Below are 25214 nucleotides of genomic sequence, written 5' to 3'. Positions count from 1 at the left end.
TCCTGCCTGTGCCATCCAAGCTTGAGTCCTGCAGATTCAGCGTCGTCAAGACCTCATTTCTCCTCCCTGCCCCCACTGCCTCCTCCCCGCCTTCCAGCAGGACCACCAGGCAACTTCCTGACCTTTCTGCCCTACTCCAGTCCATTCCCCACGCAGCCCAACATGATCATGTTTCTTGACTCCTAAAAGATGTCGGGTTTCCACGATGGCTCAGGTCCCAACTCCTTCCTAAGGCGGAGCTGGCCTTCCCTGAGCTCCTCTGCTCCCTCGCCCTGGTGCGCTGCTGCTCAAGGACCTCTCCCAGGCCCCAGACACACCTCGGTCTGCTCACAACTGGGAGCCTCGGGACAGGCTCTTCTGCCTTCCCTCTCTGTGGTCTGACAAACTCCTACTCATCCTTTTCAAGGTCAGCTCAAGTGTCACATTCTTTGTGAAGTGTTCCCGGGTTGCTTCTGGCAGAGTGACTCACTCCCGCTCTGGGCTCCCACAGGTCTGCTTCCTGCCACCATTAAAGCGCCTTTCACACTGGGAGTATCGGCTTTCGTGACCGCCCCTCCCTCCGACCACAGCCCGCAAATCCCAGGCACCTGTGCTGCTACTTCCCAACCCTTTCCAACAGCAGACATTGCTAATCGATCAGAACACTATACCCTACCTACCCTACCCATGTTCTCGGCATCCTTCTCACTGTGGCTTCCCAGCAAGCAATCAAAGAAGGCCTAAGAATCAAACCTATCTAATATCCCTGTGCCAGACTGGGTTCCTTGAGTTCATTTTGGGGTCCCTGATGCCCGACACATAGTAGTAAGTGCTTATTACTTCACACTGCTTTGCTGGATGAGTGTAGCTGGAACTAAGACCCACATGTTTGGAATCCAACTTGAGTGCTTTCTCTTGTACTTAATTAAGCTCATTTCAGGATATGATGTATGGCCTGTCAAGCTAGCCTGATGGCTCACTCGTTCAAAAAACATTTATGGTGCCCCATAGACATGCCCGGCCCTGTGTTAGGTCTTGGAGACAGAGTGATAAACAAGACCCAGTCCCCACCCTCAGGAAGCTCCCAGTCTCATGAAGAATGTAGACAATAAGTAAACAAGCACAATGCAGAGGTCAGTGCTGCAGTAGGGGTGAGCGCAGAAGACACATCCAACTCAGAGGCAATCAGGGAGGTTTCCTGGAAGAAGAGACACTTTTTAGTTGAGACCTGAGGGATGAACAGGAGTTTGCCTGGGGGGTGGGAGGGGGCTTACAGGGGTGACACCAGAAAAGGGAAATCACCCTTAGTACTTTACTCGGTTTAAAAAATAATCACTTTTGGGGCGCCTGGGTGGCTCAGTCAGTTAAGTGTCCGACTTTGGCTCAGGTCATGATCTCACAGTTCGTGAGTTCGAGCCCTGTGTCGGGCTCTGTGCTGACAGCTCAGAGCCTGGAGCCTGCTTCGGATTCTGTCTCCTCTCTCTGCCCCTCCCCGACTCATGCTCGCTCTCTCTCTCTCAAAAATAAACGTTAAAAAAATTGTTTTAAATAAAAATAAAAAATAAATTAAAAATAATCACTTTGATTCCTATCTTCAAAATATGTGCAGGGTTTTACTCCTCACCACCTCCTTTGCCACCATACCGGTCCAGCTCTTGCCTCCATTTGTGCCTGGTCTTCCTGTTTCTGCCCTGCCCTTTCTTCTCTGTAATCAGTTAAATACTTATTTTATCATCATTTTACCTTCCCTACTGGAAATGTGTATAGTGTAACAGACATTGTTCCCTTCACGAAAGGCAGCCCCTGTGGCTGCTCCAGAATGCGTGGCAGAGGAAGGCAGGAGTCCTCCGCCCGGGTCACCAGGGGCCTTGTGAGGATATCTGTGTGTCTCTCTCTTAGGGCTCCTTTAGAATCTACTCCCTGTCGGATGACCCCAGTGTGCCGGCCCCTCCCAGGCAGTTTCGGGAATTACCTGACAGCGTCCCACAGGAATGCACGGTTAGGATTTACATTGTTCGAGGCTTAGAGCTCCAGCCCCAAGACAACAATGGCCTGGTAAGAGTTTGGGTGTGGGGCCTTCTTCTGTAGCAAGATAATTACAGTCATCAGCCACAATAATTGTCATGTTCTTTCTTTTGGGGCGTCTGTTATCTCACTAGGGGAAAGATACTCTATCCAAGCAATGTATTCAGGAGGACTGTCCCAATGGGGATTTATCCGAAAGCTTGAAGGGGCTTTGGTTCCTCTGGTTCATGCTTCTCATTTTACAAATGTGACCTCAAGGAGATTTGCGCGGTGCCTCCTCCCTGCCGCCACCCCTTCACCCCTCACCACTTCTCCGAAGGCGGCTGGCGGTCTGCTGCACCAAGGGCCGTGTTGCTCAGACCTCAACTGAGGCGCGGACGCCACCTTTTCGTCAGTGTGGGAGCGGGTGTGGAGGCTACCTGAGTCTGCCCTGGAAACTGCCTTGAACTTGCACCTGACGGTGACACGGCATGCCATCTGTTTTGTCCCCACAGTGTGACCCTTATATAAAAATAACACTGGGCAAAAAAGTAATTGAAGATCGAGACCACTACATCCCCAACACCCTCAACCCGGTTTTTGGCAGGTAACGAACATTTCTAAACGTTTCTCTGTCCTTCGTTTCTCCACGGCTTTTGAGTTAAGGATGTGACATGTGCCCAGCTCTGTTCTAGGCCCCGGGACTGTCAGCAGAGCAGGCAATAAACACGTAAGGTCACAAATGCAAGTGAAAAGCGCCATGAAGAAAATAAAGCCAAGTCATAAGATGGGCTTCTCTTAGATCTGCTCTGAGCCTGGGAGGTCAAGGGGGCCAGGGCCCCGGGAAGGGGGAGGGGACAAGACCCAGAAGTCCAATACGTTTGTGGGTTGCAGACCAGAAGGATGGGCAGTGACTCACCTGTAGCCACGTGTTGGTTCTCACTCCCCGAATCCAGTTTGTGCTTGTTCTCTGGGACATTCTAATCCCACCATTTTGGTCCAGTGAATGTATTAATGTGCCTGTTACCAAAACTGAGGAGGGGGCACAAAATGATGGGGTCCAAATGCTCCTCCATCTTCTGTTCCTGAAGACTCTTAAAAAAGCATTAGTTTCTCCACCGTTACCACATCAGACTTGTTTCTGGGCTGCTACACCCATCTATCTCTTCAAGGAGATGAGGTCCTTCTCAAGGGGAGAGCACATCCAAGTCACCTCTAAATAGCACCCGGATTTTTCAGCTACCGGCTGCATCCAGATTTAATAAAAGCTAATAACTGCTGAACTTTTCCTGGGTGCACGCACCCTCCGGAGCCATTTATATGAAACATCTCAACTTCACAACTCTGGGATGCTATTGTTCATCCCCATTTGACAACAGAAGAAACTGAGGCACAGGGAGGAAGAGTCTAATGTGCCCAGCTGGCAAGAGGTGGAGTCAGGATTTGAACCCAGGCCATCTGACCGTAGCATCTGTGTGGTGTCCACGTGAGGCTCTCTGTGGCTGCCACCATCTCATTCCATGGTCAGCCTATGAGCAGGGCAGGGCAGAGGTCAGCAGCCCCACATTACAGGGGAGGGGCATGTTGCCAGAGCTCTGTCGACAGAGCTAGTACATGACAGAGCCAAGATTTAGGTAGGAATTCCTGACCAAGCCCCAGGCTTTTTTCCAACACCCTTGGTAATGCTTCATATTCATGGCAAAGCCACCACCTGTAGAATAAATGGTCTTTGTACAAAACGTTTGTGAAAACAGTGTTATTTTCCCAGAACCTTGCCAAACGGGAGAATACTTTGTTCTTGTTTGATGTGTGGCCTATATTTTAATTTCTGGCTTTAATATGTTGCCCATCCTCTTCTTTTCTACTCGTTTGTTGGTTCGCATCCTTACGCACTCTCTCGTGTGTGCGCCCATATGTGTGCACACACACCCGTCTTCATCACAGTCTCTCAGGTTCGCACGCACTGTTCTCCCTCACACACACTCACACCTTGTGACACACGCACACAGGACCGCACTCTCACTCAGCTCCTGAGCACACGCGTGCACACACCTGTGCACGCGCGTGCGCACACACACACACACACACACACGCTGCCGCACACCCCAAAGCTGCCTGCCGGGGCCAGGGAATGGAAATAATCCTCTGGCACGGCAATATGATCATTTTCCTTTTCTTCCGCTGATCCAGCCCTGAGGTCTAGACAGGAAAAGGCACGCAGGGCAGGAAGGAGGGCTCCATGTGAGGGAGACAGGGAAGCAGGGGAAAGCCAGCTTTCACGGGAGAAAGGCGGCCCTGTCTGAATCGCGCGTCTCTGAGGAGCCAAGCACAGGCTTAATTAAGTGGCAGGAAAAGTCTTGCTTGGAGCCCCCCCGCCCCCCCCCCCCACCCCGGGAGGAAGCGACGCTGTCAGGCTGTGCTCAGCCAATCTGTGCCCGGTGTGTCTGTGTGTGTGTGTGTGTGTGTGTGTGTGTGTAGCCCCCTCTCAAAGGAGATGCCACCTCTGCAGGCCTGTGGATGGCTCTTAGTCCCTAGGCTGATTCTTAGGGGGTGACTTTCTTCTCAGCAGAGACCCTCAGGGGTTCTGGGACAGGAATTCAGAAAGGGGCAACCTTTCCTGTGTGCTCAGCCATCGTTCAGTATATTCCCGTCACATCATAGCAACATCCAGGTCATGTTCAACAGAATGTGTGTCTTCTATAGAATGGTAATTGGTGTTCCAAGAAAAAAAGTATTCCTTCGTCAAACCAAGACACCTGGGTGAAAACAGATAATAACTGCAGGACTTCTCAAAGCCTTTAGTTTGACCAGAGGAACTCCAAAACAAGTGGTTTTCTTTTCTTCCTTCCTTTCTTTTTTTTAATATCACAGCTACTGGGTTTTCAGCAATGCAGTCATGACAAGTGCTTTCTAAACATTTCTTTGCCTGACCCTTATAACAACATGGGATGGTAGGTATTGCTGTCGCTGTTTTACAGATGAGAAAACTGAGCACAGAGAGGTAAAGTAACTGGCCTAGGGTCCCACAGCTAGTAAGCAGCAGGGTTAGGATTCAGACATATGTATTTAAACCCGAGCTCTCCCCCTGAGCAAGCATGTAACATTGCATTATTCTTACTTCTAACACGTACTGCTTCTCAAGTGCTCCTACCCACTGCCACCCACCTGGCTGTCCCAGTCACCATGTCCTCCTCCAGCAGCCACAGTCACCGCCTGGGGACTCTCTGCAGAAAGCCTTGATTTGGGGGTGGGGAGTTAATTTATTTATTTATTTTGAGAGTGAGAGAGCGTGCGTATGTGAGCACGTGTGGGAGAGGGGCAGAGAGAGACAGGAAGAGAATCCCAAGCAGGCTCCATACTGTCAGTACAGCCTGACACGGGGCTTGATCCCATGAACTGTGAGATCATGATCTGAGCCAGACTCAACAGTAGGTTGCTTAACAGACTGAGCCACCCAGGTGCCCCAGAGCCCTGGGGTGGGGGGGGTTTTGTTTGTTTTGTTTTTGAGAGGTCTGGATAGAATCATGGAGATTCTAACATTGCATTTGCTTATTTAGAATGTATGAGCTCAGCTGCTACTTACCTCAAGAAAAAGATCTGAAAATTTCTGTCTACGATTACGACACTTTTACCCGTGACGAAAAGGTGGGAGAAACAATTATCGATCTGGAAAATCGATTCCTTTCCCGGTTTGGGTCCCACTGCGGCATACCTGAACAATACTGTGTGTAAGTTGTCCTGGCCATAAAAGTAGACAATTTGTCCCATCTAACATCAATACCTGGGGAAGCCTTGGGTCCCTACTTCTGTGCCTGACTTCACTGAACCACTCTGACTCAGATATATACTGTTTTTAATAACTGGACTATCTTCGGGAGAATAGGGCCACAGCATTGCCCAAGTCCAGGGCAATGCCCACCCCACCCCCCGATCAATTTTGTGATGTCCCTCTTTCCCTAAGTGTTTTCTATGGTATCTAATGAGATACAGCTTGTGTTTTCTGGTTTATGAGCTTGCCTATTACGATTACAGTGATTGCAGTCAAACCCCTCATTTTGATGGAGGAGGAAACTGAGGGGGGAAAAAAGGATTAACTGGCCGGGGCCAAACTAATTGTGGATTTTAGGTCTCTGAAATAGATTTCTAGGCAAAAGCCAAAGGGTAGAGCCCATTCCCTGCTCCATCACTACATGGGGACGCCTGTAAGAATAAATAGGAGTATATGTGTATGAATCCAAGAAGAACCTCTCTGCCCCGTGATAACTCTGAGTGTGGACTGTTATTCACAGTTCTGGAGTAAATACCTGGCGAGATCAGTTGAGACCAACACAGTTGCTTCAAAATGTAGCCAGATTCAAAGGTTTCCCACCACCCATCCTTTCCGAAGATGGAAGTAGAATCAGATATGGAGGTCGTGACTATAGTTTGGATGAATTTGGTAAGTGCAAAACCATAGGCTGCAAGCTGGTTACAAAGTATAGCAACTTTGCTGGGTCTGCTTTGGGAGGGGGATGGGCAGAGCAGTGCCCTAATTATACCACAGGCCACTCCGCACACATGACTATCTAACAAAAGCCCCATTATAGCAGGGTTTTGCTGTCTTGTCAAGTGTCAAAGTGTACACATTTTCTTGTCTGTCTTAGGTTTCACTTGACCTTTTTAGGTCATAGTCACTGGAGCTTTGAACACAAAGTTCTAGTAATTAACTAATTTCTATGTAGTGCATAATTAGCTCATAATTTAGCTCAAAAGTGCTCAGATGGTAGTGCAAGAATTTCTCTTCCAGGCTTATTCCATCATTCTTCCTGCCCTTCTCTGAGAAGGCTCGGGGATGCAGGGGGTTTGTTTGAGGACTCTTCTGAGTTCACATCTGGCTCACGTCTGAGCTTGGGGTCTTGCTCTTTCTCCAGCCGTAATTTATAATACAATCGGTCCTGACACATAGCCAGCTAGCTGCGCCATGACAAAGCCTGAAATAAGCTTAATAGAGCATAAGAGCTGTGGCATTATTCACGGTGTTGCAGGGAGGGAGGGCTTCCCAGAGGGGGTGGCAGTGGAGCTTGCCTTGAAGGGTGCACAGGATACCCAGAGAAGGCTGAATAAAGACACACGGGAGTGAAGGTGCCTTCCTGATCCTGCACTGTTTATTCCTGACATTGCAAGAAACTATGCTTTGTCTTCCCATTTGAAGAGGACTTCTGCAAAAGGGATAAGGAATTAACTGGCAAGCAACGTGGCCTCATAGTTAAGAGTACCCCCAGATAATCAAACAACTCCCCCCAAAACTGTCTCAGTCACAACGATCATTCCAATTACTATTGTTACCTAACAAATCACCCTAAAACTTAGCAGCTGAAAAATGTCCATTTTGTTTTGCTCCCAGTTTTGCAGGTCAGGACGGGCTCACCCACTGGGCAGTTCTCACCTGAGTACCTCATGCACTTGGCTGCTGTCAGATGTGGGGGGAGGGGCCAGGCGACAGGCATCCAGGCTCTACGGAGCTGGATGTCCAAGATGGCTCGCACACATGGCTGGCAGTTGATGCTGGCTCTTGACTGGGGCTAATGATCAGAGCACCTACTCAGGCCTTTCCAGAAGGGCAATCTCTAGATACTCATGCTCGTTCCAGGGCAGATGGCTTCCCTCAAAGCAAGCATCCCAAGTGGACCAACCACATGTCACGTGGCCTTGTATGCCCAGCCTGAGAAGTCGCACAGCATTCTTTCTCCACACTTTAGTGGTCAGATATGTCTCCGGACTCAAAGGAAGAGGACGTAGACCCAACCTCTCATGGGAGAAGTGTCAGAGAATTTGAGGGCTGTTTTTAAAATGCCACAGTAATGCTAGCTGCTATAACAATTAAACTTCCAAATGTCGGCGGCTTAACACAATAGAAGTTTACTTCTCAGAAATTCACAACAGGTATTCCGATAGGCAACAAGCCCTTGGCGTTTTGCCCCTCTGCCATTCTTCAACGCGGGCACCTAAGGTTGCTGTTTCTTCTGCATCCAAAAGGCAACAGCACATAGAGTATCTTTCACGAGAGGGCTTTATTGTGCCCCATCTAGAAGTGACACACGTGTCACTTCTACCTGTGTTACGTTCTAGCCAAACTAGGTTGTGTGTCCACACCTAACTGCAAGGGAGGCTGGGAAACAGAATCTGGCTGTGAGCCTCTGCCAGAAAAGTAGATACAGGCTGCTCTTACTTACACATTCTGGTATGTTCTGGCCCCTGCGGTGTTGGCAGCCCACAGGTCAGGTGTGAGACTGGTTGGGGTAGGGCCCATGGTCAAGAGCTATTACTATCAATGACTCCTTCACAAATCAAAAGTTCACACACTGGCCCTGCCTGTCCAGTTTGCAGAGTCTGGTTGGAAGGGATACATGCCCCTCAGGGCAACTGTTTCAATGCCACTTTCTATTCCAGAGGCCAACAAAATTCTGCACCAGCACCTGGGGGCCCCCGACGAGCGTCTTGCCCTTCACATCCTCAGGACTCAGGGACTGGTCCCTGAGCACGTGGAAACGAGGACTTTGCATAGCACCTTCCAGCCGAACATTTCCCAGGTAAAAGAACGCTCCGTCTGAAGACCCATCCTCCGCACCCCAAACGCAGTGGCAACAGCTGACACAGATTTGCCTCTTTTATCTCTTTCAGACACTTTTAGATACACAAGAAATAGAAGGGCAACTCAGATTAGCTTTATCCCAAAGGGGAAATAAATTGTCAGAATTTCCAGGTAGCTCACTAAATCCAGACAGGAGGGTGACTACGGCTCAGGATCTCTCCCTGTCTCTTACCTGTTTCTCTCTCTGAGTTTCTGTTGTTCTATGTACTTCCTGTGATCCCCTTCCTATGAATCGGAATATTGTAAAGAGTTTCTAAGGTTTTCATGTTAGAATGTAGCCCCAATCTACTTCCAAATGTGGAAAGGATTAGTTGCCCCAACTTGGCCCAACTCTCCACCACTGGACTACTCAGCTGCAGCCAAGCAGGTGGGGTCTGGGGAAGCACTGTACTTGGCCCTACTTGGGTGAGGCAGTACTCTCTGAGACCAAATTGCCAGGGAGGAAGCTGGGCTCAGTGCACAAGATGGCTCATCACAGGACCACATGCATAATGATGGGGGAGAATTAGTTTCCAGCAGCTGGGGAACAGTTTCCAGAGAAACCAGGAGAGACATGGCAAATGACAGAATGATCCGGGTGGAAGCTTGTTACAAGGAAGCCTCCTGGGATGTGCCTGAGAGATTTGGATTCAGTAGGTCTGGGGTGGCTGGAATCTGAGTTTTAACAAGTACCTGGAGGGGTTCTAATACAGGTGGCCAGGAAATCACACTTTAAGAAATATTAATCTAATGGATGCAAATCATGTTGACCCCACACAACTGTGGATGAGCTTATCTATAAACAGTGGCCTCAGGTGCCCTGGGCTTACTAGTTTGTCACTCACTTCTTGCTTTTATTCTGTTCTACAATTTCATTTCTTTTCTTATTATTCCTTCCCCCAAAGAGCCCATTCCTCCTCTTCTGTCTCCTCCCACACCTTAAATAAAGTCTTAAGAAATTACAAATTTGTAATTACAAATTACAATCCACATCTCCCCTACACCCCTCCCTCAATCCCTTTTACCTACCAAACTGGACAGACTATAGCTGGGTCTTAGGAGACACCCAAATGCCTCATGTTCTGCATCATGCTTGATGTATTATAGAACCTTGAACCCTAGAGGTTAGTTAGAAGAGAGCCAGGATTGTAGGAAAATATATCCTTTTTCAGAGTTCCAGTTAAGTCATTTTGATCATAGCGTATTAGGAAGCCAATCTAGTTTCCTTGGTAAACTTCTTATAGACCAGTCTGAAGGCAGAGTCAAGAAAACATCTGAAATCAGTTTGTGAAATTTAAGTTGCTTCATGGGGTTGATATAGTTTGTTAATGGCACCCCTAGCCCATCTGGAAGAACATTCTAGTCAGATAGATGGACCTGGTCTGTGGCAGGGGAAGACCTGCTCGGGACCTCACCAAGATGGCACCACAAGGATCAGTTGGGCTTTCAGCCTCCCCCTTCTTGCGAGCCTCCTCCCACGTGGTGGGCACTAGCCAGCCAATAGCAGGGAGTCCTCAACTTTGGGGAACAGTAATGTTCTTGTCGTTGTTTGGGTCTTTACTCTGAACGTGCCACGTTGCAAGTCCTTCTTTAACAAATTAAATACCATTTTACATTATTTTGATTTTCTATCTGGAGATAAGTGGAGAGACCCTTGGATGTTACAAAACTGGGATTGATAGCAAGTAGGCAATGTGATGAATAGAATTCTGAGTGAGGGACTCAACTTTAAGTCATTGTAAGAGGGTATGTGAGCATGTTTGGGGTGGGGGGGAGGTGTTAGTGATATGAAGCCCCTTCATTAACCAGGGAACACTCAGACGATGATAGAGTGGGCGCATGCAGTCATCAGAGGTTTCTGGTGACAGTGGGAAGTGGGTGCCCTAAATGCCATTGAAGATAGATGATTTATCTTGGTTCGCTCTCCTACTCTACTCTTTTTGCCTTCCATATGGACTAATAGTTAGCAGGCCCAAAGAAACAGTTTCACCTAGAAGACATGAAAGAAAGCTATAGGCTTCACCGCTCATCATATAACTTAATTTCTCTTTTCATTTTTAAATGATTTAGGGGAAACTTCAGATGTGGGTGGATGTTTTCCCCAAGAGTTTGGGACCACCAGGCCCTCCTTTCAACATCACCCCCCGGAAAGCCAAAAAGTAAGTAACCATGAGACCCTGCTCTATCGGACTGGGGTCTGGGTGCAAAATCACCTTCAAAATGTGCTCCTTTCAGGTACTACCTGCGTGTGATCATCTGGAATACCAAGGATGTTCTCTTGGATGAAAAAAGCATCACAGGAGAGGAAATGAGTGACATCTATGTCAAAGGGTAAGTTTAGCATGCTAGTTTGTCTCTGACAGACTCAAGGAATGAAACAGATGCTCTCCTTCATGAGTCATCATTATGAAAGGTGTCCATTCTAGGATCCTTGGTTATTTGAAGTTCTTCTATTCCATTAATGCAATCTGCTCAGGAAACTCCAGCAGGACAAAGGGAGAGAGAAAAGAAAGAGAAGAGGAATCTCTGTGGATCTTGTTTATGAGCAATCTAGTAAACTATAGGAACTGAAAAACAGTTCTACATTTCTCTTTTAAGAAAATGGGTTAAGTTTATTAAGCCGACTTATTATTTCCTTTTAGTCATTCTTTTAGTCAGCTCTTTAGTCATTCTTTTTAGTCAGTTCATTTTTATTCCTTTTTGATACCTTGAGTAACTAGCCCTAGAAACACAAGTAAGGCTTGTTAAATTTCACTTTGTATATATTTTACTACCAGCAGCTAAAGTCCATGGAAAAGAGGAAACATTAGTGTATTTCCAAAAAAATCATTGATTCTACCAGCATTTATGGGATGCCTGCATCTAACATGTGAAGTGTCATAGCTGTTCATGATTCTGTTACTCGTATCGTTCAATTCCAAATAGTCCATGTTGATGTTAGTTTCATGTTATGCCCTGGATCAAAGATGTTGAGTACAGAATGGCATAGATGATTAAAATGCCAGACTCTGGAGCCAAACTACCTGGATTGAAATCCTGGTACTTTTCCTACCAGCTGGGCAAGTTAGTAAACTCACTGTTTCCCATTGTAAAAGGCAGATAATGATAGAACCCACTGCTCTGGGATATTCAGAACATTGAGTTATTCAAAGCATTTAGGACAGTGTCTGGCAGATAGTAAACACTGGGTGTCTTAGGGTTCTCCAGAGAAACAGAACAAGTAGAGAGCAAGAGAGAGTGAGTGTGTGTGTGTATAGAGGGAGGAGGGGGAGGGAGAGAGAGGGATTTATAATTAGGAATTGGCGTACATGATAATGGAGGCTAAGAAGTGATTCTGCCATCCGTAAGCTGGAGACCCAGCAAAGCCCGTGGTATAGTTTAGGATGAGTCCTTCCTCTGCCTTTTGCTCTCTTCAGGCCCTCAACAGATTGCACAAGGCCCACCCACACGGGGGAGGGAAATCTACTTCACCGAGTCCACCAATTCAGATTCTACCTCATGCAGAAACACCCTCACAGACACACTCAGAATAAAGTTTAATCTGGGCACCCTGTGACCAGTCACACTGACACAAAAAATGAACTATCACACTGTGTAAGTGTTAGCTAGTATTACTACTATTCCACATAGACCAGACTTGGTTCTTTGATATGTGAAAGATAAGATTTGTTGAAATTTAATGCATTCATAAAGTGATAACAAAGTTTCCCTTATGATCCCAAGTGGCCCTCAGTCAAAACTTTGTTGAAGACATAATTACTATCATTTGGGCTCACTGTAAACAAGGAATGTTTCATCAAGTTCTTCATTATTCTTTCTCATTTCAGAAACTTATTACCATTCCCCAAGGAAAACTAATCCTAGCTAATTATATATATGCAAATTTATTTGACTATCATAAGCATTACGTTTTCTCAAATCACGGAAACAAACTCAGGTAATACTGGACTGAGAGAAAACTCTTCTAATCAAAGAATAAAAGCACAACCAAAAGTACCATGTCCTATTTGCAATTCAAATCCAAATACTATATGTGAAAAGATGAATTATGTGTAAATAGCATGCCTAGCACCGTGCACATGTGGGTGTTACACACAAAGTTATACGCATATGCACACAAATACATGGAGTAGTTCAACTTGTTTTAAAGTAAAAAATGTGAAAAGATTCCTATTTAAAACTAAATGTGAGGGGCGCCTGGGTGGTTCCGTCGGTTAAGCGTCCAACTTCGGCTCAGGTCACGATCTCACGGTCCGTGAGATCAAGCCCCGCGTGGGCCTCTGTGCTGACAGCTCCGAGCCTGGAGCCTGTTTTGGATTCTGTGTCTCTCTCTCTCTCTCTGACCCTCCCTCGTTCATGCTCTGTCTCTCTCTGTCTCAAAAATAAATAAACGTTAAAAAATTTTTTTAAAAAAAACTAAATGTGAAAAGATTGAGGAAAAAAAAAAAGAGCGGGAAGAGCTTCAGAGGGTAAGCGGTCTGGGGAAGGAAGACAGGAGCACTTTCAGGATGTTACCAGGAAGCGAAGCCATTGACATCCTAGCCAAAGAGTGTGGACTCTGTCCAGCAAGTTAATTTAAAACCTTAAAAGTGAAAAAGAGGAATCTTTCAACTCATCTAGCTAGTCAGTTAATTAACTAGCAAAAACTACAACTATTGTAGTTGAATGATATTAGTAATACCACTACTAATAATAGGATCTAATGTTAGCACGTGACCTTACGTGACCTTCTAGTCTCCATGGTCCTTTGAGGCAGAGTGACAGGCCTGGACTTTGGAGTCAGACCACAAAGGCTTCATAATTCTTAATTAAGACTTAATTCTGTCTGTTGCTGGCCGTATGACCTTGTGGAAGTTATCTATTCTCTCTGAACCTCAGTTTCCTCATCTGTAAAAATGGAGATAGTTATGCAATTGTTGGGAAGAATAAAACAAGGCATGCTAATTAGTACTGGTTCACAGCAGATGATCTGTAACACAGTTAAGGATATCCCTCTTCCCGTTCTGGCCCTTCTAAGCCATGATCTTTCCTTCTGTCCCCATGTCGACCAAGTGAAGAGAGCACAGATTGTTAACCACATTTTACAGATGGGAGATGAAGCCCAGAACGTGAAGTGGCAGATTTCACAGCCAGGCCTGCCTCCTACTGAGAATCTCTATCTGTGGGGTCCAGGCATCAGTATTTTTTAAAAACCGCACAGTCGATTCCACTGTGATTCTAGGTGCCATCAGCCTGCAGAACCATGCATTCTACCCCGTTACCAGGCTAACCTCCAGCATTCCCATGGTTCCTAAAACACACACCCTCCCAACAGCCGACAGATATGACAACAGTTTCCTCCCTCGTGTGTTCATTCATTCATTTATTCATTCATTCATTTATTCCTTCACTGGACCTACTACATGCCAGGCACAAGGCAAAGGAAACTTTTCCAATGTCAAAAGTTAAGATGTTAAATTGTTTATGGAAGTGAATTTTCGTAGATATGCAGATGGAAATAACTTGGCTTACGTCTCCCTTGCTAGTCTTGTTAATGTGATCATAGTGCATTTAAGAATAATAAAAAAAGGAAGCTGTAAGATTACTTGAGTCATGCCTGTTTTGTTTGCTTAAATGAAATATGGAAGAGGAAATGCTAAAATTTTGAACTAACTCATATTCATTAAGCCTATCAGCAGTGATGACAGACACTGATGAGTTATAGTTATAAAGACCAGCAGCATAGCCAGCAAGCCTCAGGGTTCCCAAAATAGAAGTTGTTGATATTTTCCAGAAAATGTCACCTTATCCCTGTTAACTGAAGTCTAAAGGGTTTCCTGCTTTTGGTTTTAGGGGAATTATATTTTATTTGGCTACAACCTGTGTTGGATGCAACAGAGCGCCTCCCCTTAATAAATCACCCCCAGCTCCGCAGATAACTGGAACCCGCCCAAGAAAAGTGCATTAATTTCTTCTGCCCTTCACTTCCTTAATCACTGCACAGTTTTGTGGCTAGATTACCTGTCAATCCTGTGAAGCTAAGTCTGTTTGCTTCTGCTTTTCAGCTGGATTCCTGGCAGTGAAGAAAACAAACAGAAAACAGATGTCCATTACAGGTCCTTGGATGGTGAAGGGAATTTTAACTGGAGATTTGTTTTCCCGTTTGACTACCTGCCAGCTGAACAACTCTGTATCATTGCTAAAAAAGTGAGTTCTGAAATAGGCACATGGGAAGTGGGTGTCATGGACAGATACAGGGCATGTAGGAGCTGCTCAGCCCCTTAGGGGTCATGGGTCCAGCTCTCTCGTGATACAGATGGGGAACCTGGGACCCACAGAGGTGCAGATACTTGCCCAGGCTCACAAAGCTAGGACAGCTATTTGTGCAATTAGGAAGTATCCGGAACACAACTGTCCTTCCCTAACATGTTGGCAGCAGGGTGAAAGATCTAGTAAAGGGTAGATCCGGGGGTCTCGTATTAATATAGGCAACCACCTAAGTGTGTTTTTATATCACAGGGAGACTGATTTCTTCCCACGATAAACAGAACTGTTTGACTCGCTAACCAAACAGGTGAAATATTAAAGTAGGTGAAATTTAGGGGTGCCTGGGAGGCTCAGTCAGTTAAGCATCCGACTTCGGCTCAGGTCATGATCTCACAGTTCATGGGTTTGGGACCCGTGGAAGGCTCTGTGCTGACAGCTCAGAGCCTGGAGCCTGCTTCAGATTCTGTCTCCCTCTCTACCCCTCCCCCGCTTACTCTCTGCTGTCTCTCTCTCTCAAAGTAAATAAACATTAAAAAAATTTTAAGTAGGTGAAATTTTCCTTTTACCTTCTTTATTAAAACTCAGCATCTGTTTTACCTCCCTCAGAAGCACTTCCCTGAGGGTTCAGGGCCCTCGTGGTTGATAAGACTCTAGTTACAGAACTCAACTCAAACTGGCTTATACCAAAAAAACTGATTTATTGGTTCACATTACTAAAACGTCCAGGGATGGCTGGCTTAGGAATGCCTGGATCCCAAGTTGAACTGATGTCTTTAGAAATTGTTCTCACTTTCTCCACCCCTCTCTCTCTGTCCTCTCCTGTGGCCCTCCTTCTCTGGTGGCGGCAAGATGGCTGCCAGCAGCCCCAGCCACCTCCTGCCCTCCCAGAAACCTCAGCAGAAAGAGAAGAACTAATCCCCAATGGCGCCAACCAGAGTTCTGGAATTGGGCCTCAGTGCCTCTGCCTGTTTGGGGTCATGTTCCCATCCCTGAACCAACCAATGTGGCCTGGGGATGCAATGCTCTGACTGGTTCTGGGGTTAGGAATGGAGTTAGTTCTTCCCAAACTGCAGGACAGTCCCCAAGGAAAATCTGGATGCTTTTTTTTTTTTCTCCAAAAAGGAGGCCTGAGGTCTGGGCAGGCAATAATAACAGATGTCTTTTATGGGTCCCCTGTCCCATTCCTGTCCCCCACATTCTATAAACTTTTCCTAGTTCTGCCTGCTCACCTTCTCTCCCCACACCTGATCAAAATGCATCTGCGTCATGTCCCATATAACCAGACCCGTCCCTCTGCTGGCCCTGCTCAGTGCTGACACTGTGGGGAGCGTTTTTCTGTGCCTAGTGAGAGAAATGCCTTCAGAGGGCACTGTCTAGAGACCTACTGGTTCAACCAGATGTCAAATCCTGCACACTTCCAGATGGTGAGGCAGACTGGCGAGAAGGGGAGGGACTTAGGGTCAAGTAGGCCTTTCTTACTTACCCACATCTACTGCTGGACCCCTCAGCGCCCTGATGTCACCTGGAGCCTGACCCCACACAGGACAGTCAGTGGGGCCAGGACGAGCTTCCTAGCCCCTCAGAGCCAGGCCCCCTGAGCCCTGCAAAGGGCAACATTCATGGAATGTCATCTGAAAAACAAGAAACAATCCAACCATCTTTCTTCGAATTCATGAATCACTGGGGGATTCCCATTACGTAGGTGTGATTAGGCTGTGGAGGTGTTATTGTGGTTGGCTAATACTGTTTGGGCAGAGGCAGAGACCAGAGGTGAGAACTCAGAGGACCCTTACCCAGTCCTCCCTCCACCCAGCTTTAGAACGAGGAATCCGGGGGTCTTGGTTGACCGCAGCGTGTAACAAACAGCAGTATTGTCAAAAGCCAAAAATGTCAGGACATTTTAAACCTACACTGAGAAAAGGGAGAAAGCTGGGTCCCAGTCTCCTCACCATCATGTGAAATGATGTGCTCAGATACCCACATGGGGTGGGAAGAAGGTCACTGAGCAAATGTGACACCCCAGTGGGTGATATTGTGGGCTGGCTTCGGACAGCCTGGCTGTTAGTCCGAGCTGGCCATAGTGGTCTCGGGGTGGGGAAGCAGAAATAATCACTCCCCAAACCCCAGGAATGGCAGCAGGAAGTCACGCTGATAGGAACGTGGCAGGCAGGAAACCTTCTGTTTGGGGATTGCCTGGGGCAACCTTTTTGTCACCCAGCTGGTGGCCTTGAGACTTCCGGGAGAGACCGGCTGCCCTCCATACCATGGGGTAGAGGGGTGAGGGCAAGGGAAAGGGGTGTTAGAGGTGGGATGCAAAGGAGAGAAAAAAGCCCCATGCCTTGATGCTGGGGTCTCGAGGGGCCCAAAGGGAAGTTTTCAGAGTTCAGTGGTGTCATTTGGTTTTTCTGTTTATCTTGTCATTTTAGGAGCATTTCTGGAGTATTGACCAAACTGAATTTCGGGTCCCACCCAGGCTGATCATTCAGATATGGGATAATGACAAGTTTTCTCTGGATGACTATTTGGGTAGGACTTACATTTGGATACTTTTCTCTAAGAAATTTTACTTTGATTTAGTGAAATCAATTAAAATTTAGAATCAATTATTCAAATCTGCAATACTGTGGGTAATTAAGGGTTGGGGCACACTCACTGCCTGGATGTCCCCTGGGTGGTGTGGGCTGCCTGCCTTCTGTCCCAGGTCCTCCGAGAATTTCATGCAGTGAACGTCACCCTTTTCTGCAGGCCCCATCTACTCTCAAGGGCCCCTAAGGAGGCTCTTGCACCAGTTCCTGTCTTGCCATGAAGAAACAAATCCTGTCTTCACAAGGGGATCCCACACCCCTCCCTCCACGTCCAAACTACCCACTCTACCTCCTCAGCACCTCGGAATTGGCTCCCTCCTCCATGCTGCTCTCCAAGATTACTGAGGTTCCCTAATGTCATCAGCCATTGTTCCTTCCCCCAGGTCCATCCTCCTCTGTGGTTAAAGGCACTTACTAAACAATCCCCCCACCACCACGCCCAGTACATGTGTTCCCTTTCTTGGCACACATGCCCCCCACCCCCACCCCCAGTACATAATGCTCTTCTGATTTCTACTTTCCCAGGCCCAGGGTCTGCCTGGTTGGCCAGCTCTGTTTTCTCCTCCCCCTCTTTAAATACAGTCTTTTGCCTTCCCTGGGGTTCTCTGGCCCTTCCCCCAAACAATTTACACTCCCCACTGAGTTGAAGGTAAAGCTTCAGTGTTCACCTGTCAGCAAGGTATGACTCCTAAACCAGCACAAGGAGCCTGACCACTCACAGTGCCTCTGTTCAGGGCAGCTTGAGACCACTATGAGCAAATTTCAAATTTGCGTTCAGTGGATGTCTAGTCTAGTCTAGTCTAGTCTATAAATGTTTAATTATTTTGAGCTTGTAGAAGAGCTCAGTTTATGTTTGTGTCTTTGAGAAATAAACCGTGTCAACCTCTGTGAGATGCAGAGTGGTGGGTAGACATTTCTCTACCACTTTCCATCCTATCTGGAAGGAATTTTAAATGTCCACCAGGATCCCTTTCTCTAACTCACCCATCACCTGCTCAAGATCATTGTGTGCCTCTCCTCCGACAAGAACATCGTGTTCACTTGTGAACAACGGCTGATCCGTGGAAGCTTATGTGGATTTAATTGTTTCCTTGGCTAGGTTTCCTGGAACTTGACTTGCACCAAACCATCATTCCAGCAAAATCATCAGAGAAATGCAATTTGGACATGGTTCCAGACCTCAAAGCCATGAACCCCCTTAAAGCAAAAACTGCCTCACTGTTTGAGCAGAAGTCCATGAAAGGATGGTGGCCATGCTTTGCGGATAAAGATGGCTCCCGTGTGATGGCTGTATGAGTATTTCCCAGTTCGGGGTCATTTATTTCTTTCATCATTCAGGCTTTGCCCTCTATCAATCGACTTACTCCAGATAAAGAAGTGTTACATTGATGGGGCTTTAAGCTACAGGAATGGTTTGTACTGGGATTACAAGAGAAGGTGGTAGATGCCGTGAGTGTATGTTTGGGGTTGCGTGGAAAGTGGGGGGATTGGAATGGTAGAAAGCTGAGAGCCCAAGTGGTTGCACCATATTTCTTTAGGACCCTCCTTCCCTGAGAAGGCTAATTTATCCAGAGTTCCAGTACAATTCAGTGCAGGAAAGGGAACTTCAAACTCAAACTCTTGTTTAAAAAAAAGTAAATTTTAAAAAGGTGGAAGAAGCAGGGAGCCCTGACATCCACTGAACAAGAAGGCCGTAACTTACAATTGGGAGAATTCAAGATAGATTGTGGTAGAGAAGCAGAAGTCTGGGTTACCATGCCATGTCACCAAAAACTACCTATTTCATCATGTATTATTGTCATTCTTGTAACAGCTAACATTTTAGATCACTGATGATGAGCCAGACAACATGCTAAGTGACTGCTTTATGCTCAAATCTTGTTTTTAAAAATAACTTTGAGGTATAATTTACATAAAATCAACCACACCCATTTAGAGTGCACAAGTCCATGTGTTTTGACTGATATAGACACTTAAGAAGCCACCACCAGAATCAAGGATCCAGAACATTCCCACTGCTCCAGAAGTTTCTTTGTGCCCTTTGCAGCCTACTATCCCCTCCACCCCTGGCCCAGGAAACCACTTATCTGTTTTCTACAGAGTAATTTACACAGAATCTCATTTCGTTCTAGACATTATCTCCAAATTGTAGATTTAAAAAACAGGCTTGGATATAATATTATAGGTCAACTATACTTCAGTTAAAAATTTTCAGGGGCGCCTGGGTGGCTTGGTCGGTTAAGCGCCCGACTTCGGCTCAGGTCATGATCTCACGGTCCGTGAGTTCGAGCCCCGCGTCGGGCTCTGTGCTGACAGCTCAGAGCCTGGAGCCTGTTTCAGATTCTGTGTCTCCCTCTCTCTCTGCCCCTCCCCTGTTCATGCTCTGTCTCTCTTTGTCTCAAAAGTAAATAAACGTTAAAAAAAAAATTAAAAAAAAATTTTTTTTAAGTTTTCTTTATCAAACAAAAGAATAAAAAATATTGCTGAACTAAGTAAAACAAAAACAAAAGCCCCCAAAACGGGCTTGGAGAGATGTAGCAACTTGCTGCAGGCAGACACCTCGTTTTGTCCAACTCATTAGCATAGGAGTCATTTGGCTCCACCCCCTAACCAAGTGCCGGGGTTGGGGGTTCTTAGGCTGCCGTGACCAAGTGGGCGTTCTGGGGTCCTAGAAAGCCCATTACGAGCCTGGCCATAAAAGTGGGCAACTTTCTAGACGTCTTTCGGCTTCAGTGTCCTTGGGTGCACATGAAGGAAATAGCAGTACCTGCTGTATAGGGTTGCTGTGAGCCTTACATGAGATCATCCACGTAGAAGGCTTAAACAGCATCCAGTGCATCACTTAGGAACCCGTATAAACACGAAGGCAGCATTCATTCGTTCACTCATTCATTCATATATTCAGCTAGTGTGCATCGAGTACCCATGAAGTGTCAGCCCTGCTCCAAGCAGTGGGGCTACCATGGTTAAGCAGGAAGCATGCAGACTCTCTGGGAGCCTACAGTTAATGCTCAAGAAGTATCAGATATTGGTATCAGCAGTATTTAGGTTAATCTGGGTCCAAATAAAGTTACGAAGGGTAGTGTGTGAGAAGGCAAGGAGATGGCTATGAGAGAGTTAGATGATGGGGTACAGAGAATGAAAAGCAGGGACTGGGGGGAGGGAAAGCAATTTTTCCTCTCAGTTTCCCACAAGGAGTCGGTTCAGAAACACATGGAAGAGGAAATGCGATGAAATCTCTTGAGGAAAATTTAAGGCAATCTAAGGATTGTTTTACAAGAATAAAAATCATTGCTCAGGGAATACTCCTTGGGTTGAAGTGAAAATATTTGTGAAACGTGATGTCATGTGTTTAACCTGTTCTGCTTTACTGAAGGGGAAAGTGGAGATGACGTTGGAAATCCTCAATGAGAAGGAGGCAGACGAGAGGCCAGCCGGGAAGGGACGGGATGAACCCAACATGAACCCCAAGCTGGACCCACCAAAGTGAGAGGCCCTCTTTGTTCTTCACAACGTCTGATCCCCAAACACCTGCAGTCTGAAAAGCCCCCCTTCCAATGCGCTTAATGGACTGGATTCACTGTTGTCTTAATTTTGTACTTAATGGGGGTGGGGGATGGAAGAGCCTGGTGATCTGGCTTCATTTTAACCCTTGTCCCTTCCCACAAAACCAAAGTGCAGAGTATCTTCAGCATCTTAGGAGGCTATAAAATGTTAAAGAATCTTTCTCAGCCAACTAAGGGGAATAATATCTTTTCTTGACTTTATAAATGTTATTAATTATTCTCTAAACTGTTAGGTTCTGAGGTAAAATTCCTGTCCCACCTGAACTGGGTAGGTAAAACCATTTCTTTGCAATGCAGCCGGCCAGAAACCTCCTTCCTGTGGTTCACCAACCCGTGTAAGACCATGAAGTTCATCGTCTGGCGCCGATTTAAGTGGGTCATCATTGGCCTGCTGATCCTGCTGATCCTGCTGCTCTTCGTGGCCGTGCTCCTGTACTCCTTACCGGTGCGAGTCCTTGGGCTCTCGTCTTGGCGTTTTGTGTGTGAATCACAGTCTGTCATCTAACTTGGGTCTGGCCTTGGTTGCTCTTCAGCAGACTGACCTACTTCGTGGTTGTGGTGTCGCAGCCCTTCAACATGTGGAAATTTTGCAGTAATGCGTGTTGTGATAAGCATGACATTCTTAGGGTTTCATAATTACAGGCAGAACTTCCTGGTTGGAAGAAAAAACTTTTGGTTTCAAGAATTCTAGGAGAAACCCCTCAGACCTTTAGCAGTATGTACCAGGACAATAGCCAGCATTTCTGACTGATCTTCCTGCTTTCACACTTCCTTGGTCCAAACCATCTTGTAGGCTAACTCCTTATCCTAGCATTCACAGATTCCCCCCAGTATGGGCTCATTGTAGGTCTACACTAATCTTGAACTTCACTCAAACTAGCTAGTTCCCCCAACCCCCAGCAGGTATTGCCCTTACCTGACAGGATGCCTTTGCCAATGCTATTCGCTTGCCTGTGTTGTGTCTATTGAAACTTTCTTATTTGTTCTTTAAGGCCTGCATCACATAACCTGTCCCTTAAGTTTTCCTTAACCACCTCAGTCATAAATGGGAGTCTAAATGGGAGGTTTGCCAGTGTGCCCAGAAGTAGTACCTCCATTCTTTCATTCAAGGAATTTACTGAACATCTACTCTAGGCTGGGAATTGGGATGTCGAGATGACCAAGGCATGATTTCTGCCCATGAGCAGTTCATGGCCTGAGGACAAGCAGACATAGGAACAAGTCAATTACTATGAAAGGCAAGCTATTATGGACATATGAACAGATTATCATAGGACCTCATTGCTGAGGATGGTTTCACCAAGGAGGGGGCATTTAAGCCCATTTTGCCAAGTGGAAAAGGGATAGTCCAGGCATTTAAAGACCCTTACTTCGATTCATATTAGTAATAATACAGCTGTTTTTGTGTAGGGTGGCATAGTCACAACCCCAACAGCAGAGATTTTAAGTCTCTATTTTTTCCCAGTATAATACTTTCTGTTTGTTAATGCACACACACTATTTTCTAGTTATAAGTAGTCCAATCTGTCTTGACCATTTAAAAAAAACTCAGTTATTTTTACTGATTTAGATTTTATTGACTTAAACAAGTGGTTCCCAACTGGGGGCAATTTTGCCCTCAGGAGGATGTTTGGCAATGTCTGGAGGCATTTTGGTTGTCACACCTAGGGGTGCCCACGTGCCCCTGGCATCAGGCAGACAGAGGCCAGGAAAGCTGCACATCTTGCGATGCACAGGACAGTCCCCAGCAATAAAGAATCATGGAGTTCTAAATGTTGGTAGTGCCAATGTTGAGAAGCCCTGACTTAAAATATATACATTTTTTAACATTTTTGTTTCCTTTTCAGAACTATTTGTCAATGAAGATTGTGAGGCCAAATGCATAATGAAAGCAAAGACTTCTTTTCAAGTCATCCAGCAATGAGGGAATCCTGTCTCTGTTACGGACCAAAACCAAGAGTGATTTTGTGTCTGAGACAACATCGCCGTGACTTGTCACATTACTTCACCGAGGCCATCAGTTCCCGGAGGGTCTAGGTCTTGGAAAGTCAGGCCAACAAGCAACATTTTTATTTTCTTATCTTGTGAAGTATTAAAAAGTTTTAACCATGTTTTTCAGGATATTTTTCAAGGTGGCTGGTTCCATTTAAAAAAGCATCATTTTTACATGTCCTTAATTTTATAATTCAATTTTTAGAAACTGCTGAAATCAAAGTGGAAAAATTTCTGCACCTTAACTTCATATGCTTATTTGTAATCAACAAAAAGGACTCTGCATTATAAAATATTTAGCATAGCTAGAGTAATTCTTATTTATGCCTGCAGCCATTGTTACGATATTTTATACAGATGAATGTCATGAGACTCTATTCAACCTCTGTGATGGACTCAAATAAAAACATTTCACCTTTGACACATAGCTGTTTATCGTAGCTGTGGGCTGAGTTGGGAAGGACACAGTTTCCAGTCCTCTGGGTCTCAGCAGATGGAAGGCCACAGCATCCCACTTGGCTGTAAACCTTTTATATATGTGTGTTGCCAAATCCTAGCCAGTGGGCCAAACTGAGGCTAATATAATAAATCACAAAAGCTAACAGTTATCAGAAGTACTCACTCTGGGGGTGCCTCGGTGGCTTAGTCGGTTACGTGTCCGACTTTGGCATGTCATGATCTCACGGTTCGTGAGTTCGAGCCCCGCGTCGGGCTCTGTGCTGACAGCTCGGAGCCTGGAGACTGCTTCGGATTCTGTGTCTCCCTCTCTCTCTGCTCCTCCCTTGCTCATGCTCTGTCTCTATTGCTCTCAAAAATAGATAAAACATAAAAAAAATATTTTTAATTAAAAAAGGAAGTCCTCACTCTGTGCACAGCATTGTTTCACATGTTTTATGTTTATTAACTCATTTAATCCTCCAGATAATCTATAAAGGTAGATAACATCAACTCCATTTTACAGTTGAAGAAATTGAGGCACAAAGGTTAAGTACTTTGCCTAAGGCCACACTAACAATCAATGGTAGAGCTGGAATTGGAACCCAGGCAGTCTGGTTTCTTTTCTTCTTCACTTCTCTTAACCACAACATGATACCACCGTGGGAAGGCTATCAAGGGGAGCACAGGGCTGAATGGTCAGGTGATGAATGACAGTAGCGACCCAGTGTGGCTCCATGCCAACACCAAACACAGCGTGCCTTCTAGAACATTGTCCTGATAATATTTGAGACCACAGTGACATCGTCAGATAGTTCTATTCGAAACACAGAGCCAAGGGGAGCAAGAAATGGTACAATAATGGTGATACTTTTGCACATTTAGACAACATTATACCACAGTGGCGACTATCTTAACATTATTGCCGAGTTGTTTCATATTTTGAGCATTTTATGTTCTCAGAATTTTAACATTCTATTGTGCTCAATACATAAAATGGCTGACAGAGCACTAACTAAATCAGAATGTTCACCCTTCCCCCAGGCGCCTTGTATTCTGTCCCTTGAGTCTGGCGATGGTATCTCCCCCCGAAACGCCTCCACCCACCTGCACTGGTGGGAGCTGTGCCCACCCTTGAAGTTCTTGTTCAAATGCCACTTACTTCTTACGCCTCCTAGGCCTCAAAGTGATCCTTCAATATTAGATGCAAACATATTAGTACAACCTTCCTGGAGATATGTTTAAAAGCCTTAAAAATGTTTGTGCCCTTTGACCCGGTAATTTCACTCCTGAATATTAACTCCAAGGAAATAATGAGAAAGACAGCCAAAGGTTCATGTACAAAAATGGCACATCACAGTGGGCTTTCTAATGGCACAAATCAGAAACCTAAATGCCCAACTATAGGGGAATGGTTGAATATATGGTGCAATCCCTATATTGGTGCACAAATGAAAACATATCAACTTTTAAAATTTTGTTACTGACATAGGAAAATATTGATATGTGAGAAACAAAAAAAAATCATAATACAAATATAAAATAGGGCCCCAAATACATGTGTGTCTATAAGGAGAGGCATCAAAATATTAGCAGTATAAGGAGTTTATGCGAGATTTAGATTTGGGCATATTTAAGTCATTTATAAAAGTAGATCAACATTGGAGGTTCATAACAATTTTTTTACCTAAAACTAAGGGATCAAGCTTTGACAAATATTGCCGTACTTTGTTTCACCTTATAGCTCTATAGGTGTGGCTCGTTTTCACAACCAACTGTAAGCTCCCTTAGGACAGA

At 45.7% G+C, this 25214-nt stretch overlaps 1 protein-coding gene and 1 long non-coding RNA gene across 5 annotated transcripts in view; one reads left to right on the top strand and one right to left on the bottom strand.

Moving 5' to 3' along the window:
* Nucleotides 1-23403, top strand: part of MYOF (myoferlin) — a 153203-nt gene extending 129800 nt beyond the window's left edge. For 3 of the 4 annotated variants that reach the window (XM_058697186.1, XM_058697184.1, XM_058697185.1), the window contains 13 exons: nt 1879-2034; nt 2499-2590; nt 5541-5711; nt 6273-6421; nt 8413-8552; nt 10664-10752; nt 10829-10924; nt 14638-14779; nt 17266-17365; nt 18524-18714; nt 20801-20910; nt 21288-21435; nt 22838-23403. In XM_058697186.1, coding sequence (XP_058553169.1) covers nt 1879-2034; nt 2499-2590; nt 5541-5711; nt 6273-6421; nt 8413-8552; nt 10664-10752; nt 10829-10924; nt 14638-14779; nt 17266-17365; nt 18524-18714; nt 20801-20910; nt 21288-21435; nt 22838-22876 — 1623 coding nt within the window. In that variant the 3' untranslated portion in view covers nt 22877-23403. Of the gene's footprint in view, nt 1-1878; nt 2035-2498; nt 2591-5540; nt 5712-6272; nt 6422-8412; nt 8553-10663; nt 10753-10828; nt 10925-14637; nt 14780-17265; nt 17366-18523; nt 18715-20800; nt 20911-21287; nt 21436-22837 lie in introns of those variants that run through there. The other variant, XR_009252459.1, reaches the window with a different exon arrangement.
* On the bottom strand, nt 21171-24909 carry LOC131493094 (uncharacterized). The gene is made up of 2 exons (XR_009252460.1): nt 23605-24909; nt 21171-21642 (listed from the first exon to the last, which is right to left on the bottom strand). It is a non-coding gene; the product is annotated as an uncharacterized LOC131493094 (long non-coding RNA).
* Nucleotides 24910-25214: the final 305 nt, after the last annotated feature.

Source organism: Neofelis nebulosa, chromosome 13 (genome assembly GCF_028018385.1).
Source record: "Neofelis nebulosa isolate mNeoNeb1 chromosome 13, mNeoNeb1.pri, whole genome shotgun sequence".
Classification (NCBI taxonomy): Eukaryota; Metazoa; Chordata; class Mammalia; order Carnivora; family Felidae; genus Neofelis; species Neofelis nebulosa.
Note: the sequence above shows the minus strand (reverse complement) of the source record. Positions and strands in the feature narration are given on the sequence as shown.